Here is a 17,554-nt window from a genome sequence, read left to right on the forward strand (position 1 = left end):
AGAGGCAGCCAGAGATTACCTGTCAAGTGGGCCTGGGCCCAGGCAGGCCCCATAAGTGAAGGAGCCTGTGACCACAGAAGATGTAAACAGGCGGGAGGTAGGCAAGATGATCCCTGAAACAGCAACTTTTCTAGCGGTGGAGTCCTGAGGAGAGCAGAGAGGGACTGGGGACTAGGCCTCCCCAGAGGGGGTGGGTGGGGGTGGGGGTGGGGGGGAGGCAGAGAAGCTGTTACATAATAATGATGTGCTCAGTAGGGGAGGCTGTGCTCAGTGAGCTGGGTGTCTGAGCACAGGGGACCTAGAGAAGAGAAAAGATGGGAGGCACTGGGAATAGTAGTGTGTAGTGTGTCCCTGGGCCAAAAGGTCCCACGGTCTCTTGGAGAAGGCACACGGGAAGAATCAGTGCACTTGGTGGAAGTTCAGTGAGGGAAGGGCTTCTCTTTCTCAAACTAAATGGCATAAGCGATCGACACATAATTAACACGGAGGTTGGAGAGGACAGTGGGAGCTTCTTCAAATAATGTTGAGGAGAGAATTAGATTCCCTCACACTTTACAACACTTGAGTGCACTTGGCGATGATTGATGGAAAGAAATTGTAAATGGAGGTCATGAGCAGAAAAGTTAGCGTGTATAATAAAACAAGTCAGTCCCCAGACTTTTAGAGCCACTCGTACATTGTTTCAGCCCACAACAGCCATAGGCACAGGGAGAACTGTGGTATGGGTGTCCCACCCCTGTCTGGCAAGGCTGCGGAGGTAGGATCGCTACCGCGGTGTACCTGGAAGGCAGGCCTTCCACTCTAGTGGGTCCAGGAGGTGGGATGGGATCCCCAGAGAGAGGAGCATGGAGCCAAAGAGGATTACTCTCTTGCCCTAAGGTTCTGGACTTGCTTGGGATCTGTCACTCCTTTCTTCCCTATTTCTTCCTTTTGGAATGGCAGTGTACATCCTTTGCCTGTCCCGCTGTTGTACCTTGGAGGCATCTAACTTATTTTATTTTACTTTTTTTGTATATTTTTTTTATTGGAGTTTGATTTGCCAGCATATAACACCCAGTGCTCATTCCGTCAAGTGCCCCCCTCAGTGGCCGTCACCCAGTCACCCCATCCCCCTGCCCACCTCCCCCCTTCTGCTACCCCTTGTTCGTTTCCCAGAGTCAGGAGTCTCTCATGTTCTGTCACCCTCTCTGATTTTTCCCACTCATGGTCTCTCCTTTCCCCTATAATCCCTTTCACTATTTTTTATATTCCCCATATGAGTGAAACCATATAACGTTTGTCCTTCTCAATTGACTTACTTCACTCAGCATAATACCTCCAGTTCCATCCACGTCGAAGCAAATGGTGGGTATTTGTTGTTTCTAATGACTGAGTAATATTCCATTGTATACATGGACCACATCTTCTTTATCCATTCATCTTTCGAAGGACACCGAGGCTCCTTCCACAGTGTGGCTATTGCGGACATTGCTGCTATAAACTTTGGGGTGCAGGTGTCTCCGCTTTTCACTGAATCTGTATCTTTGGGGTAAATCCCTAGTAGTGCAATTGCTGGGTCGTAGGGTAGCTCTATTTTTAACTCTTTGAGGAACCTCCACACTGTTTTGCAGAGTGGCTGTACCAGTTCACATGCCCACCAACGGTGCAAGAGGGTTCCCCTTTCTCCACATCCCCTCCAACATTGGTTGTTTCCTGTCTTGTTCATTTTCACCATTCTCACTGGGGTGAGGTGGTATCTCATTGTGGTTTTGATTTGTATTTCCCTGATGGCAAGGGATGCGGAGCATTTTCTCATGTGCTTATTGGTCATGTGTATGTCTTCTTTGGTGAAATTTCCGTTCCTGTCTTTTGCCCATTTCATGATTGGATTGTTTGTTTCTTTGCCGTTGAGTGTAATAAGTTTTTTATAGACCTTGGATGCGAGCCCTTTATCTGATACGTCATTTGCAAATATCTTCTCTGGTTCCATTGGTTGTCTTTTAGTTTTGTTGTGCAGAAGCCTTTTATCTTGATCAAGTCCCAGTGGTTCATTTTTGCTTTTGTTTCCCCTGCCTTCACAGATATATCTTGCAAGAAGTTGCAGTGGCCAAGTTCAGAAAGGGTGTTACAATTGAACCCAAAAGCATAAGTATCTAGGAATAAACCTAACTAAAGAGGTAAAGGATCTATACCCTAAAAACTACAGAACACTTCTGAAAGAAATTGAGGAAGACACAAAGAGATGGAACAGTATTCCATGCTCATGGAGTGGAAGAATTAATATTGTGAAGATGCCAATGCTACTCAGGGCAATTTGCATGTTCAGTGCAATCCCTATCAAAATACCATGGACTTTCTTCAGAGAGTTGGAACAAATCATCTTAAGATTTGTGTGGAATCAGAAAAGACCCCGAACATCCAGGGGAATATTGAGAAAGAAAACCAGAGCCGGGGGCATCACAGTGCCAGAGTTTAAGTTATACTACAAAGCTGTGATCATTAAGACACTGTGACACTGGCACAAAAACAGACACAAAATCAATGGAACAGAATAGAGAACCCAGAAATGGGCCCTCAACTCTATGGTCAACTAATATTTGACAAAGCAGGAAAGACTATCCACTGGAAAAAGGACAGTCTCTTCAATAAATGGTACTGGGAGAATTGGACAGCCACGTGCAGAAGAATGAAACTAGACCATTCTCTTACACCAGACACAAAGATAAACTCAAAATGGATGAAGGATCTAAATGTGAGACAAGAATCCATCAAAATCCTAGAGGAGAACACAGGCAACACCCTTTTTGAATTAATTAATTAATTAATTAATTTATTTATTTATTTATCTATTTATCTATTTATTTATTTTTATTCAGAAAATATCCACAGATTATTGAAAGATCCAGAGTGAGGCTTGGTCGGAAGGTGCTCTGAATTAATCTGGGCCATCATGTGGCCAATGTCACATTTCACTCATCTTTTCTCCCCATTTGCTCCAGGCATGATCTCCTTCGGTCCAAGTAGCATACAATTCACTTCTAGAGTGATTAAAGCTCTGGAAGGGGATGGAGTCTAGAGGGGAATGCCAGCTTGGTCCGGTTCTGAGAGGAGCCCTCTTCGGGGCTGCAGACTGCTGGATTCTGAAGGCTTAAAGAGACTCGTGTGTGTGCTTGTGTGTGTGTGTGTGTGTGTGTGTGTGTGACTCATAAACTGTTTATGGTGTCTTTAGGATGCAGTGTGGACAGAGAACGGTCTCTCACAGACAGAGAATCTTTATCCCAGTGAGTTGGCTCATTTGTCGTTTTCATAGGCAGCTGGAGTCTTCCTCTGGGAATACTCAGAACTCCTCAGTCCCCACCGTGTACACAATACACTACAGATGGTGGTGTCACACACAGGATGGACACCAGGTGCAGTGCCGCATGCTGGGGATGCCTTTGTTGAAGTAGGACAGGAAGGTGTGCTACTCCACAGGGTGTCAGGCTATAGGCGACCACATGCCCTGTCTGTGTCGGATTCCCCAGCTCACGGGGGCCCATGGTCCCAGCGGCACCAGGGTCACCCTGTTGTCCACAACTATGGGACCGACCTTTAAAGTCACAATTAGTATTTTTAAAGATTTTACTCACTTACTTATTTATTCATTTGTTTATTTATTTATTCATTTATGTATTTATTTATTTATTTGAGACACAGAGAGAGCACAAGCGGGGAGCAGGAGGAGGGAGAAGCAGACTCCCCAGTGAGCAGGGAGACTGACAAGGGGCTCCATCCCAGAACCCCGAGATCACAACCCGAGCCGAAGGCAGACGCTTAACTGACTGAGCCACCCAGGCGCCCTCAAGTTGGTATGACATATCTTCTTTTCCACTTTGGAGCTAATCAAGAGAGGAAAAGAGAAAAGTTGCTATGCAATGTATTTTGTTGAATAATATACAGAATTCATAGTCTGGCACCGTGTCACCTTATATATGAAAGGATGTTGTAATGAGACATAGTGAATACTCCTAGGAAACTACTGGGATGATAATCTCTCCTAAAGGACTCAAAGGCTTCCCCCCCAGTCCTGTCAATTTTTATTTACAAAAATAAGCAGCATTTGAGTACTGATCTCTTTTTCTCCTCATACCAGAAAGGAAACAAAGAACATGAACAATCTACCTCCTAGCCAGAAAAAAAGTGTTTTATAACCTCAAAACAAATGTTTACTCACCAAGAGCCGTAAATGGCTCAAATTGGAGATTTTGGTGGGATTTTCATCAGTAACTAAACTACTGAAGCTGCAAACCATCTAGGGAGCCATCAATTGTCTATCTCCTACACTTCTGAAAACCTTTGTGTTGGAATCAATCTTTTGTTCTAATCTTTGAAGCATGACCACTGTAAAATGACCATATTCATTCGGCTGGCACCTGAAAAACATGGAGCATGAATTTGTAGAATGAACAAATGAGCAATTTTTCCTGTGTGCTTAAAGTCCGATATGGCTCCGTCACTGAAGTGCAGGGTGCAGAAAGCATAAATCCCTAGTGTGAGTCCACCCGCACTCCACAAATGAGGGCACTGAGGTCCAGAGAAGGACAGTGACTTGGCCAAGGTCACACGGCAAGCAGAACCCAGGTCTCTGACTCTCAGTTCAGAGAGGCCTGGGACTCTGAGATGGGCATCCTCCATGCTGGATCTCCAGCACCACCAGCCCCCACCGGGCAGAGAAGGAAGCATGTGAACCTCAGAGGGCAAGACAGATGCCAGACCTGGGGCAGTGGCAGACGTGCATGTTTTGGAAGTGCCCTGAGGGCTCTGACTGCCTCACACACACACAGCCTGGAATAGAGAGGAGCAGACTGGGCCTGAGGGAGCAGCCATGCCAGGAGTGGGAAGTGGCTCTTGCCCCACGGCCCAGGAGAAGGGACATGGAGATGGCCTGGCAGGGCTGCTGGGTGGGAGTCGGAGGAGCAGGTGGCTGCTGGCCTTTTGGCCACCACCACTTGCTCAAATTCCCCTACCCAAGTGTGACTGGGAGCCACTGAGCCAGGGGTCACATGTCCCCCAACCCCTGTTTCTTTGCCTCATCCATCATAGCAGGCCTCACCTGCTGTGATTGGCTGTGTCCCCTGCCTTGTGCATCCCTGTTCTCAGACTGGGAGTTTTCCAAGTCAGATTAACCCTGTGTTCCCAGCGCCTAGCCCGGGTCCCAGCCCAGATAGGCAGATATCCAGTGACCGTTTGGGACAAGCCAGGGGGATGAGTGCTAATGGTGGAGTTTCAGGCCCACAGATATGGCTAGCCCTCATCAAGACAGTCCCCTTCAGCAGGACCACACACAGTTCTGGGCTTGCCTGATGCAGAGTGAGAGGCATGGCTACCCGCATGGGGATGGGGCCGAGGTGAGGGAAAGGGTGCCCGAGGGCTGTGACAGGGTCTTGGGGGAATGTGAAGACTGCAGTCGGGTGACTGGTGCTCCACTGGGTGGAGAGCAAATTGGCTCGGGCTTGGAGCTGGGGTTGCAGCAGGGAGCAGGATGGGTGGGTGAGATCCTTACAGAACTCAGTCCAGTGGAGGGGACAGAGGACAAATGAGAAAAGCAGCCAACAGAAGACGCCTTGTGTCAGGGAGGATCTCCTGAGGAGAGGACATTTCAGCAAGACTCGGGGTTGAGAAGAAGCTGCAGTGCAGGGTGGGGACAGCCCCCAGGTCGAGGGCACAGAGGCCGGCGTGCCGGGAACCCCCAGTGTAGTGGTAACGAAGTGAGTGGGAGAGTGGGCTGAATCCTGCAAGGGACAGGAAGGGCTTCTCAGAGGTGGCAGGGATACCCCGCGCACACACGCACGCGCGCGGGCTTCAGGGATGCTTGGCAGAGCCTGGGCGCCCTATCTTGGTCACCGTCCTCTTGGGTCAACAATGCTGACACAGCCACATCCTCTTACCTGGGCAGGGTGGGGCAGGTTTGGGGAGCAGTGGGCCTGGACCGTTCTCCGGAGATGGTACCCCGTCACATCCACCTTCTTTGTGGCAGCTACCCTTACTGAGGCCCCCAGGCGGCAGGCGCTTTGTGAACTCACCTTTCTCCACTATCCTCACAGTGACCAGGTGGTGAGGAGTCAGGCCCAGGGGGCCCAGAGACATGCTAAGACTCATAGCCAGCAGCAGCAGAACTCACACACCTACACAGGATTTGGGAGCAATGTCTAGACTACCCCCTTCACCTCTGCCCAGAGCAAGGGCTCTCCGACCCCCTCCCTGGCTCTGGCAGGTGACTGAACCAGCCTCGAGAGCCCAGTGGCCCGGAGAGCTGCACCTGCCCAGACCCCGGTACTTGAGGATCCCCCTCTCCAGCCTGTGACACTGTGAGCCCCCCAGGTGGTACTCTGCAAGGCTGGGCTTCAGTGACTTGATATTATTGTACTGGAGTATAGTTGACATCCACGTGACATAGTTTCTGGTCCACAACAGTGAGTGGGCCAGTGTAAACATCACCACAGCTATGCCTCTCTGACAAGTGCAGCTACCATTGTCACCATACGTGGGCCACAGAGATTGGATGGATGGATGGATGGATGGATGGATGGATGGATGGATGAATGGATGGGGTGGATCGGGTGGATAGGGTGGATCGGGTGGATGGGGTGGATGGGGTGGATGGGTGGATGGGGTGGATGGGGTGGATGGGTGGATGGATTGATTTTTTCACCGTCGTCTTTAGATCACGTTTCCCAAAACCCAGGGTTTCTTGAGAGGCTGAGTAAGCCCCAGAGCGGCCCCTCCCAGCCCTTGACCTTACTCCCATGGCAATGGATCACCCTGGACAGGGTCCTGGGTGTCATTCATTGTCTCCAATAGTTTGAAGGGGGTCTGAAGCTCTAAAACGTTGGCAAGTTCAGAGCTGGAGAAGAATTGGCTCCAGCAAACCCAGCCTTCCCATGCCCCCACAGAGAGCAACAGTTAAACTGCTACCCACAGACAAAAACAGCTCTGGCAGATGTCTAGAGTTCACTTAGAGCGTTTTAGCAACACGGTGGAACAAAATCACCCAGAACAGTCAATCATACCAGAAGAGAGGGAGCCCTTCATTTTGCCTGCATCATCCCATGCCCAGCCCAGCATTGTTGAGCACCGAGACAGAACTTCCCAGCTAGAAATTTTCCCTCTTACCAGGAAAGGAAGAGCAGAGTGAATGAACAGCTTCTTCAGCCTTGTGGGGGTGGGGGCACTGCACAAGGGTACCATGTCAGGCAATAAGTGGAGTCCTAGCTGACACACAGCCCACAGTGGGTTCAGTGGTCTGCAGCCCAAGCCTGGGGTCGCTTCCCCGAGTCTCCAGGTATATGACTGGGCTTGGTGTCTTTGGCAGTTAGAACAACATCCCCACAGGGTGCTTGGCATGTGGAGTAACAGCTCTCATCGTCACACTGCAGGTGGAAGACTCTTCGTTGTAGTTGTTATTTTTAAAGGGAGATTTCTTGAGGTATAACTGGTATAGATTATAATACGCCAAATGTATGCGGTCATGACGCCGCTACCCCAGTCAAGACACGGAACATACCCTTTGCCCCCAAGACCTTCCCTGTGCCCCTTTGCAGTCAGCCCCTTCCCTCCAGTCCCTGACGACCACCAATCTGTTCTCTGTCCCCACAGTTTTGCCTTTCCCCCGATGTCATAAGAAATAGAGCCACACAGTCCTGCAGTCAGTCTACTGGATCTGACTTTGTTCACTCAGCATGATTTTGAGATCCACCCCCATGTTGTTGCGTGAGTCAGTAACTGGTTGCTCTTTACTGCCAAGTAGCAGTCCATCATGTGGCTATACCACTCTTGGTTGATTCATTCGCCGCTGATGGACATTTGGGTTGTTTTCACTTGGGGGCTATTGTGAACAAAGCTGTTGTGAGCATCTGCCTGCAGTTCTTCGTACGGACCCATGTTCTCAGTGCTATTTAGAAGGAGGATCGCTGAGTGTGTAGTCCAGTGTGTGCTGACCTTGGTAGGAAACAGACAAACCGTTTTCCAATGACCTCTATAGTTTTGCATCCCACCCGCCCTCCCCCGGCAATAGAGGAGAACTATGGTTGCTTCATATCCTCCTTGGCCCTTGGTATTGTCAGTCTTAACATTTGTTTTTGCCACCCCAGCGGCTGTGTCCTGGCATCTCACTGTGGTTTAAAATGTTTCTTTATTAGAGATAGCTGACACACAGTGTTACATTACTTTCAGGTGTACAATACAGTTGATTCGACTTCTTCCAGTAGGTCCTGCTCTGCTCGCCACAAATGAAGCTACCATCTGCCACAATGCTGTTGCAACATCATTGACTATATTCCCTAGGCTGTGCCTTTTATTCCCGTGATTTATTCATTGGCGGACAGTAGATCCTGGTGCCAAGTGCCAATGCAGAAACACATGTTTGACAAGGACATAGTAAACAGGGGCTCAGACCTGTCGTGGATGAAGATCCAGGCCACTCTACCACATAAGCCACCTGGACGAGAAGGTAAGAGAGCTCTAGAAAAGACGGACAGATCACAATGGCTCAGAGTGGCACTCCTGTTGATTCTCTCTTGCTGTGTCCTTCCTCGACCCTTTGGTGCTATTCTCACCTGGACTCCATACTTTCAGAAAGAACTTGGATCTGAGGCCTGAGGCATTTCCATAGCACTAATGTACCACACGTCCCTTATGGGACCCTCTTCTTCTCTTGCACGATTTCTGAAGCGATCTCTTCCTGTTCCCTTTTGTGTAAATGTTTTGTCCATACACGTATCAGACGGTCAGTTCTGCCTCGTACTTTACAGACAGCCTGTGCTCAGGCATTTCCTAAGGTATGAAATGTGAGTTCCTACGACTCCAACAGCCAGGGGCCTTAAGCCGTGATGTATCAGTCAGGGATGGACAGTTCCTCCTGTGATAGTTTTATAATCAAGACACAACGGGGGCACATGGGGGGCTCAGTCAGTTAAGTGTCTGCCTTCAGCTCAGGTCATGATTCCAGAATCCTGGGATGGAGTCCTGAGTCAGACTCCCTGCTCAGCAGGTGAGTCTGCTTCTTTCCCTCTCCCTCTGCCCCTCTCCCTCCCTGCTCGTGTATGTGCACCCTCTCTCTCTCTCTCTCTCTCTCTCTCTGTTTCACTCACTCTATTTCACTTCACTGTCTCTCTCAAATCAATAAATGAACTCTAAAAAAAAAGTGATAAAGATACAATGCCAAGCTCATTCTGCTGGAATACCTCAGGTTTAGCATAGCCCAAAAGGAATAATGAGAATAGCGGGAATAATGGCATATATTAAGTGCCTAACGTGTTCCAGGCCTTTCTTGGGTGCTTTCCTCTGATCACCACAAAATCCTGGCAAAGTGCATTGCATCTCCCAATGTAACATGGACCTTGAAACTCACGGCCTGAGGCTTTGTCCAGGAGCCCGTACTTGGCAGGCGGTAGGTAGATCTGTTGGCACCCATGTGCCTTGACGGAAAAGTTCTTACCATCCTACCATATCTTCCAACTGTCACTTTAAGTGCCATTTGTTTAACAGGAGCAGTAAAATGAACAAATAACAGAAATCTAGTATATGGCCAATTGGGAGATGGTCCAAAAACTTGTTAAATCTGATGCATACCCATGCAAACAAGGTCTGCTACCCAATCATTTGTGAAACGCTGGATTCCACATCCTAACAAGAGTACTACTGGTCTCTTGCTAATGAATCTAAGAGTCCTCTACTATCCCCGGTAGGAATAGTAACAATATGGCTAGAAAGGAAATGTTACATATATTAAAAGAGACGACCTCATGTTAAATGGCCAACTCGTTTTATTTTAAGATGACAACCTCAGAGTGTCTAAAGGACTATGTAATTATCAGAGTGATTCTTGATCATTTCTCCTGGTCCTACCAATATGATTTTCGTCATCTGGCACATCCAGTTAGTATTCACTTGCGTCTAGGTCATTTTTGTTCTTCATCCTCCTCTTTTATATCTTCTAAGTGATGAGAGGCACCAGTGATGCCTGAAATCAGAAAAAGACTTAAGCGAATAATCAGTAGAAGTATTGTTTGGTGTATACTAAAAATTATTCTGGTTCGAAAACCATATTCTCTGTCAGGTGGAGGGCCACTATCTATACTACCACCTGCTCCTTTCTCTTCACATGTTGGGGGTTTCCAACCTCTCATACAGTGACAGTGTTTCTTGCTGTTACACACCCCTCTGAAATTGCATGTACTGACATCACAGTCAAAACCCATGTCTTGATAAAAAGTACAATTCTGATTCAAGCAGTATTTTCCTGGGCCACATGTTGCCCCATCCACAACTAGCCCCATTTCTGGGATCTCTGTCCCATGGTGTGCATCGTATCCAAAGCATTTTTCTTGATTAATACCTGTTACTACTATGTGACGAAATGTAACATGGTCACCTCCACCAGGAATTTCTTCAACATCACGACAGTGCAGCATTCCACAAAGAACATCATCTTCTTCACATCTAACAGGTTTTCCTCCTCCTCGTACCACCCTCACCCCACAGTTCCCAAATCGATCACCTAATACGTTCAGTTTTTCATAGCATGCTGGTGCAGCATCTTTTATTCCATAGCCAAAAAGGGATTGACACTGCATATCACGATCAGTACAGTTTCCTCTCACACAGACAGCTAACGTTGAACATGGGGTTCCATCCTGGGTGTAAACGTCATTAGGACAATTATGCGATGTCCCATCACAGTATTCTGGGAGATCACAAATACCGAGTATGTCCCTGCAAAGCAGTCCAGGTTGAGCATATTTGCAGTTAACGCAACAGGATCCTTCGCTGCAGTCACTCCCAAGGGAAAAGGCACAATTGGTCTCACAACATTTATTGTCATTGCAGTCTTTAAGGGAGCCACAGTCACATTCTTCCAACTGATTTCTAATCTTGTCACCACAACGAGGAGCTACATAAGGAAAATTGGTGTATGGTACATTTGGTATGCTCATACAAGGATCCCATCCACTAACTCGACGGTGCAGGCTGTCATAAGAACAATTACTCAACATATCCATTAAACCAGGCTGTTCAGTCATGACACAGTGGCTTCTTCTAAAACATTTACAACCAAATACATCATGGACAAGGTTTAAGCTGTGACCTAAGGTGTGTGCTGAAATACCCCCAGCCAAGAATATGTGATAATTTGCTACATACACAAACATTGCTCCCCAGTTGGGGTTGCATGTTCCACCATGGTGGGCAAAGTATATACTTCCTACAATCTTATGTCCTGTAAGAAGTAGGGAAGTATCATGTTCAATCTTATAGAAAAATCCATAATATTTCCACAAGCCAAAGTCTTCTACAGCAGAATATGCTGATTTTTTCTTTGTTATTTCTACATGATCCCGATCATTCCATATGCACAAAAGACGTACATAGACATTTATAAGAGATTGTTGGTAAATTGTGTGAAGTATGCTGTTTATCATTACCACACCCTCTATTGCCTGTGTTATATTAGGCCTCATCAAATATAAAGAGTGAGAAATTGTGTAGTGAATTTTTAAAAATTTCCTATGTGACTGCCACAAATACACTGGGCCTGCTCTAGGAGTTCCAGCAAGCATTGCCTCCTCATATGCTTGATCTGTATCTTGCTCTCCAATCTTACACTTTTGAGCCTCTGATGATCTTCCTTCTGTCACAAGCAGGGAAACCACGTGCTCAAATGTGGAAGAAGCCTCCAGCGGTTTTATTTCATACGTGAAGTCATCGACCTGCAGCATGCCACGCAGACCCCCATTGCAGGTGTCCAGCGTGCCCATGGACCCAGGGACCCCTTCCAGGTAGCTGTAGTAGTAGCAGTCTCGGGGGACAAAAGGGTAGTCCTCCTGCATGGCACCCTGATCGTTATCGGTGATCACAGGAAAATGTCTGGGCAGCAGGTTCTTCTTAACTTTCATGTGAACCACATGTCTTTGCCCCCTGAAGTGAATCTTATAGGAGAGGTGGCCTTGTCTCTCCATTCCACCCACCCTGTGGGACACCTTCCTGGGGATCACGACTTCAGAGGAAGTGAAGCGCCATCCTGGGAGGGCACGGGAGCAGCAGCCTGGGGACAGGAGTAGCCAGAGCAGAGGCAGCCAGAGATTACCTGTCAAGTGGGCCTGGGCCCAGGCAGGCCCCATAAGTGAAGGAGCCTGTGACCACAGAAGATGTAAACAGGCGGGAGGTAGGCAAGATGATCCCTGAAACAGCAACTTTTCTAGCGGTGGAGTCCTGAGGAGAGCAGAGAGGGACTGGGGACTAGGCCTCCCCAGAGGGGGTGGGTGGGGGTGGGGGTGGGGGGGAGGCAGAGAAGCTGTTACATAATAATGATGTGCTCAGTAGGGGAGGCTGTGCTCAGTGAGCTGGGTGTCTGAGCACAGGGGACCTAGAGAAGAGAAAAGATGGGAGGCACTGGGAATAGTAGTGTGTAGTGTGTCCCTGGGCCAAAAGGTCCCACGGTCTCTTGGAGAAGGCACACGGGAAGAATCAGTGCACTTGGTGGAAGTTCAGTGAGGGAAGGGCTTCTCTTTCTCAAACTAAATGGCATAAGCGATCGACACATAATTAACACGGAGGTTGGAGAGGACAGTGGGAGCTTCTTCAAATAATGTTGAGGAGAGAATTAGATTCCCTCACACTTTACAACACTTGAGTGCACTTGGCGATGATTGATGGAAAGAAATTGTAAATGGAGGTCATGAGCAGAAAAGTTAGCGTGTATAATAAAACAAGTCAGTCCCCAGACTTTTAGAGCCACTCGTACATTGTTTCAGCCCACAACAGCCATAGGCACAGGGAGAACTGTGGTATGGGTGTCCCACCCCTGTCTGGCAAGGCTGCGGAGGTAGGATCGCTACCGCGGTGTACCTGGAAGGCAGGCCTTCCACTCTAGTGGGTCCAGGAGGTGGGATGGGATCCCCAGAGAGAGGAGCATGGAGCCAAAGAGGATTACTCTCTTGCCCTAAGGTTCTGGACTTGCTTGGGATCTGTCACTCCTTTCTTCCCTATTTCTTCCTTTTGGAATGGCAGTGTACATCCTTTGCCTGTCCCGCTGTTGTACCTTGGAGGCATCTAACTTATTTTATTTTACTTTTTTTGTATATTTTTTTTATTGGAGTTTGATTTGCCAGCATATAACACCCAGTGCTCATTCCGTCAAGTGCCCCCCTCAGTGGCCGTCACCCAGTCACCCCATCCCCCTGCCCACCTCCCCCCTTCTGCTACCCCTTGTTCGTTTCCCAGAGTCAGGAGTCTCTCATGTTCTGTCACCCTCTCTGATTTTTCCCACTCATGGTCTCTCCTTTCCCCTATAATCCCTTTCACTATTTTTTATATTCCCCATATGAGTGAAACCATATAACGTTTGTCCTTCTCAATTGACTTACTTCACTCAGCATAATACCTCCAGTTCCATCCACGTCGAAGCAAATGGTGGGTATTTGTTGTTTCTAATGACTGAGTAATATTCCATTGTATACATGGACCACATCTTCTTTATCCATTCATCTTTCGAAGGACACCGAGGCTCCTTCCACAGTGTGGCTATTGCGGACATTGCTGCTATAAACTTTGGGGTGCAGGTGTCTCCGCTTTTCACTGAATCTGTATCTTTGGGGTAAATCCCTAGTAGTGCAATTGCTGGGTCGTAGGGTAGCTCTATTTTTAACTCTTTGAGGAACCTCCACACTGTTTTGCAGAGTGGCTGTACCAGTTCACATGCCCACCAACGGTGCAAGAGGGTTCCCCTTTCTCCACATCCCCTCCAACATTGGTTGTTTCCTGTCTTGTTCATTTTCACCATTCTCACTGGGGTGAGGTGGTATCTCATTGTGGTTTTGATTTGTATTTCCCTGATGGCAAGGGATGCGGAGCATTTTCTCATGTGCTTATTGGTCATGTGTATGTCTTCTTTGGTGAAATTTCCGTTCCTGTCTTTTGCCCATTTCATGATTGGATTGTTTGTTTCTTTGCCGTTGAGTGTAATAAGTTTTTTATAGACCTTGGATGCGAGCCCTTTATCTGATACGTCATTTGCAAATATCTTCTCTGGTTCCATTGGTTGTCTTTTAGTTTTGTTGTGCAGAAGCCTTTTATCTTGATCAAGTCCCAGTGGTTCATTTTTGCTTTTGTTTCCCCTGCCTTCACAGATATATCTTGCAAGAAGTTGCAGTGGCCAAGTTCAGAAAGGGTGTTACAATTGAACCCAAAAGCATAAGTATCTAGGAATAAACCTAACTAAAGAGGTAAAGGATCTATACCCTAAAAACTACAGAACACTTCTGAAAGAAATTGAGGAAGACACAAAGAGATGGAACAGTATTCCATGCTCATGGAGTGGAAGAATTAATATTGTGAAGATGCCAATGCTACTCAGGGCAATTTGCATGTTCAGTGCAATCCCTATCAAAATACCATGGACTTTCTTCAGAGAGTTGGAACAAATCATCTTAAGATTTGTGTGGAATCAGAAAAGACCCCGAACATCCAGGGGAATATTGAGAAAGAAAACCAGAGCCGGGGGCATCACAGTGCCAGAGTTTAAGTTATACTACAAAGCTGTGATCATTAAGACACTGTGACACTGGCACAAAAACAGACACAAAATCAATGGAACAGAATAGAGAACCCAGAAATGGGCCCTCAACTCTATGGTCAACTAATATTTGACAAAGCAGGAAAGACTATCCACTGGAAAAAGGACAGTCTCTTCAATAAATGGTACTGGGAGAATTGGACAGCCACGTGCAGAAGAATGAAACTAGACCATTCTCTTACACCAGACACAAAGATAAACTCAAAATGGATGAAGGATCTAAATGTGAGACAAGAATCCATCAAAATCCTAGAGGAGAACACAGGCAACACCCTTTTTGAATTAATTAATTAATTAATTAATTTATTTATTTATTTATCTATTTATCTATTTATTTATTTTTATTCAGAAAATATCCACAGATTATTGAAAGATCCAGAGTGAGGCTTGGTCGGAAGGTGCTCTGAATTAATCTGGGCCATCATGTGGCCAATGTCACATTTCACTCATCTTTTCTCCCCATTTGCTCCAGGCATGATCTCCTTCGGTCCAAGTAGCATACAATTCACTTCTAGAGTGATTAAAGCTCTGGAAGGGGATGGAGTCTAGAGGGGAATGCCAGCTTGGTCCGGTTCTGAGAGGAGCCCTCTTCGGGGCTGCAGACTGCTGGATTCTGAAGGCTTAAAGAGACTCGTGTGTGTGCTTGTGTGTGTGTGTGTGTGTGTGTGTGTGTGTGTGACTCATAAACTGTTTATGGTGTCTTTAGGATGCAGTGTGGACAGAGAACGGTCTCTCACAGACAGAGAATCTTTATCCCAGTGAGTTGGCTCATTTGTCGTTTTCATAGGCAGCTGGAGTCTTCCTCTGGGAATACTCAGAACTCCTCAGTCCCCACCGTGTACACAATACACTACAGATGGTGGTGTCACACACAGGATGGACACCAGGTGCAGTGCCGCATGCTGGGGATGCCTTTGTTGAAGTAGGACAGGAAGGTGTGCTACTCCACAGGGTGTCAGGCTGTAGGCGACCACATGCCCTGTCTGTGTCGGATTCCCCAGCTCACGGGGGCCCATGGTCCCAGCGGCACCAGGGTCACCCTGTTGTCCACAACTATGGGACCGACCTTTAAAGTCACAATTAGTATTTTTAAAGATTTTACTCACTTACTTATTTATTCATTTGTTTATTTATTTATTCATTTATGTATTTATTTATTTATTTGAGACACAGAGAGAGCACAAGCGGGGGAGCAGGAGGAGGGAGAAGCAGACTCCCCAGTGAGCAGGGAGACTGACAAGGGGCTCCATCCCAGAACCCCGAGATCACAACCCGAGCCGAAGGCAGACGCTTAACTGACTGAGCCACCCAGGCGCCCTCAAGTTGGTATGACATATCTTCTTTTCCACTTTGGAGCTAATCAAGAGAGGAAAAGAGAAAAGTTGCTATGCAATGTATTTTGTTGAATAATATACAGAATTCATAGTCTGGCACCGTGTCACCTTATATATGAAAGGATGTTGTAATGAGACATAGTGAATACTCCTAGGAAACTACTGGATGATAATCTCTCCTAAAGGACTCAAAGGCTTCCCCCCCAGTCCTGTCAATTTTTATTTACAAAAATAAGCAGCATTTGAGTACTGATCTCTTTTTCTCCTCATACCAGAAAGGAAACAAAGAACATGAACAATCTACCTCCTAGCCAGAAAAAAAGTGTTTTATAACCTCAAAACAAATGTTTACTCACCAAGAGCCGTAAATGGCTCAAATTGGAGATTTTGGTGGGATTTTCATCAGTAACTAAACTACTGAAGCTGCAAACCATCTAGGGAGCCATCAATTGTCTATCTCCTACACTTCTGAAAACCTTTGTGTTGGAATCAATCTTTTGTTCTAATCTTTGAAGCATGACCACTGTAAAATGACCATATTCATTCGGCTGGCACCTGAAAAACATGGAGCATGAATTTGTAGAATGAACAAATGAGCAATTTTTCCTGTGTGCTTAAAGTCCGATATGGCTCCGTCACTGAAGTGCAGGGTGCAGAAAGCATAAATCCCTAGTGTGAGTCCACCCGCACTCCACAAATGAGGGCACTGAGGTCCAGAGAAGGACAGTGACTTGGCCAAGGTCACACGGCAAGCAGAACCCAGGTCTCTGACTCTCAGTTCAGAGAGGCCTGGGACTCTGAGATGGGCATCCTCCATGCTGGATCTCCAGCGCCCCCAGCCCCCACCGGGCAGAGAAGGAAGCATGTGAACCTCAGAGGGCAAGACAGATGCCAGACCTGGGGCAGTGGCAGACGTGCATGTTTTGGAAGTGCCCTGAGGGCTCTGACTGCCTCACACACACACAGCCTGGAATAGAGAGGAGCAGACTGGGCCTGAGGGAGCAGCCATGCCAGGAGTGGGAAGTGGCTCTTGCCCCACGGCCCAGGAGAAGGGACATGGAGATGGCCTGGCAGGGCTGCTGGGTGGGAGTCGGAGGAGCAGGTGGCTGCTGGCCTTTTGGCCACCACCACTTGCTCAAATTCCCCTACCCAAGTGTGACTGGGAGCCACTGAGCCAGGGGTCACATGTCCCCCAACCCCTGTTTCTTTGCCTCATCCATCATAGCAGGCCTCACCTGCTGTGATTGGCTGTGTCCCCTGCCTTGTGCATCCCTGTTCTCAGACTGGGAGTTTTCCAAGTCAGATTAACCCTGTGTTCCCAGCGCCTAGCCCGGGTCCCAGCCCAGATAGGCAGATATCCAGTGACCGTTTGGGACAAGCCAGGGGGATGAGTGCTAATGGTGGAGTTTCAGGCCCACAGATATGGCTAGCCCTCATCAAGACAGTCCCCTTCAGCAGGACCACACACAGTTCTGGGCTTGCCTGATGCAGAGTGAGAGGCATGGCTACCCGCATGGGGATGGGGCCGAGGTGAGGGAAAGGGTGCCCGAGGGCTGTGACAGGGTCTTGGGGGAATGTGAAGACTGCAGTCGGGTGACTGGTGCTCCACTGGGTGGAGAGCAAATTGGCT

At 47.6% G+C, this 17,554-nt stretch overlaps 1 protein-coding gene and 1 long non-coding RNA gene across 2 annotated transcripts in view; one reads left to right on the forward strand and one right to left on the reverse strand.

The window, feature by feature from the left end:
- LOC144320823 (uncharacterized) overlaps window positions 1–17,554 on the forward strand; it is a 68,767-nt gene that overhangs the window by 32,795 nt on the left and 18,418 nt on the right. The window contains exons 3-6 of the mRNA XM_077909802.1: window positions 8,191–8,221; window positions 8,302–8,467; window positions 11,658–11,795; window positions 14,145–14,815. Coding sequence (XP_077765928.1) covers window positions 8,191–8,221; window positions 8,302–8,467; window positions 11,658–11,716 — 256 coding nt within the window. The 3' untranslated portion in view covers window positions 11,717–11,795; window positions 14,145–14,815. The remainder of the gene's footprint in view (window positions 1–8,190; window positions 8,222–8,301; window positions 8,468–11,657; window positions 11,796–14,144; window positions 14,816–17,554) is intronic.
- On the reverse strand, window positions 3,637–6,004 carry LOC144320825 (uncharacterized). The gene is made up of 3 exons (XR_013386457.1): window positions 5,907–6,004; window positions 4,193–4,391; window positions 3,637–3,857 (listed from the first exon to the last, which is right to left on the reverse strand). It is a non-coding gene; the product is annotated as an uncharacterized LOC144320825 (long non-coding RNA).

The sequence above is a fragment of the Canis aureus genome, chromosome 9 (genome assembly GCF_053574225.1).
Source record: "Canis aureus isolate CA01 chromosome 9, VMU_Caureus_v.1.0, whole genome shotgun sequence".
NCBI lineage: Eukaryota > Metazoa > Chordata > Mammalia > Carnivora > Canidae > Canis > Canis aureus.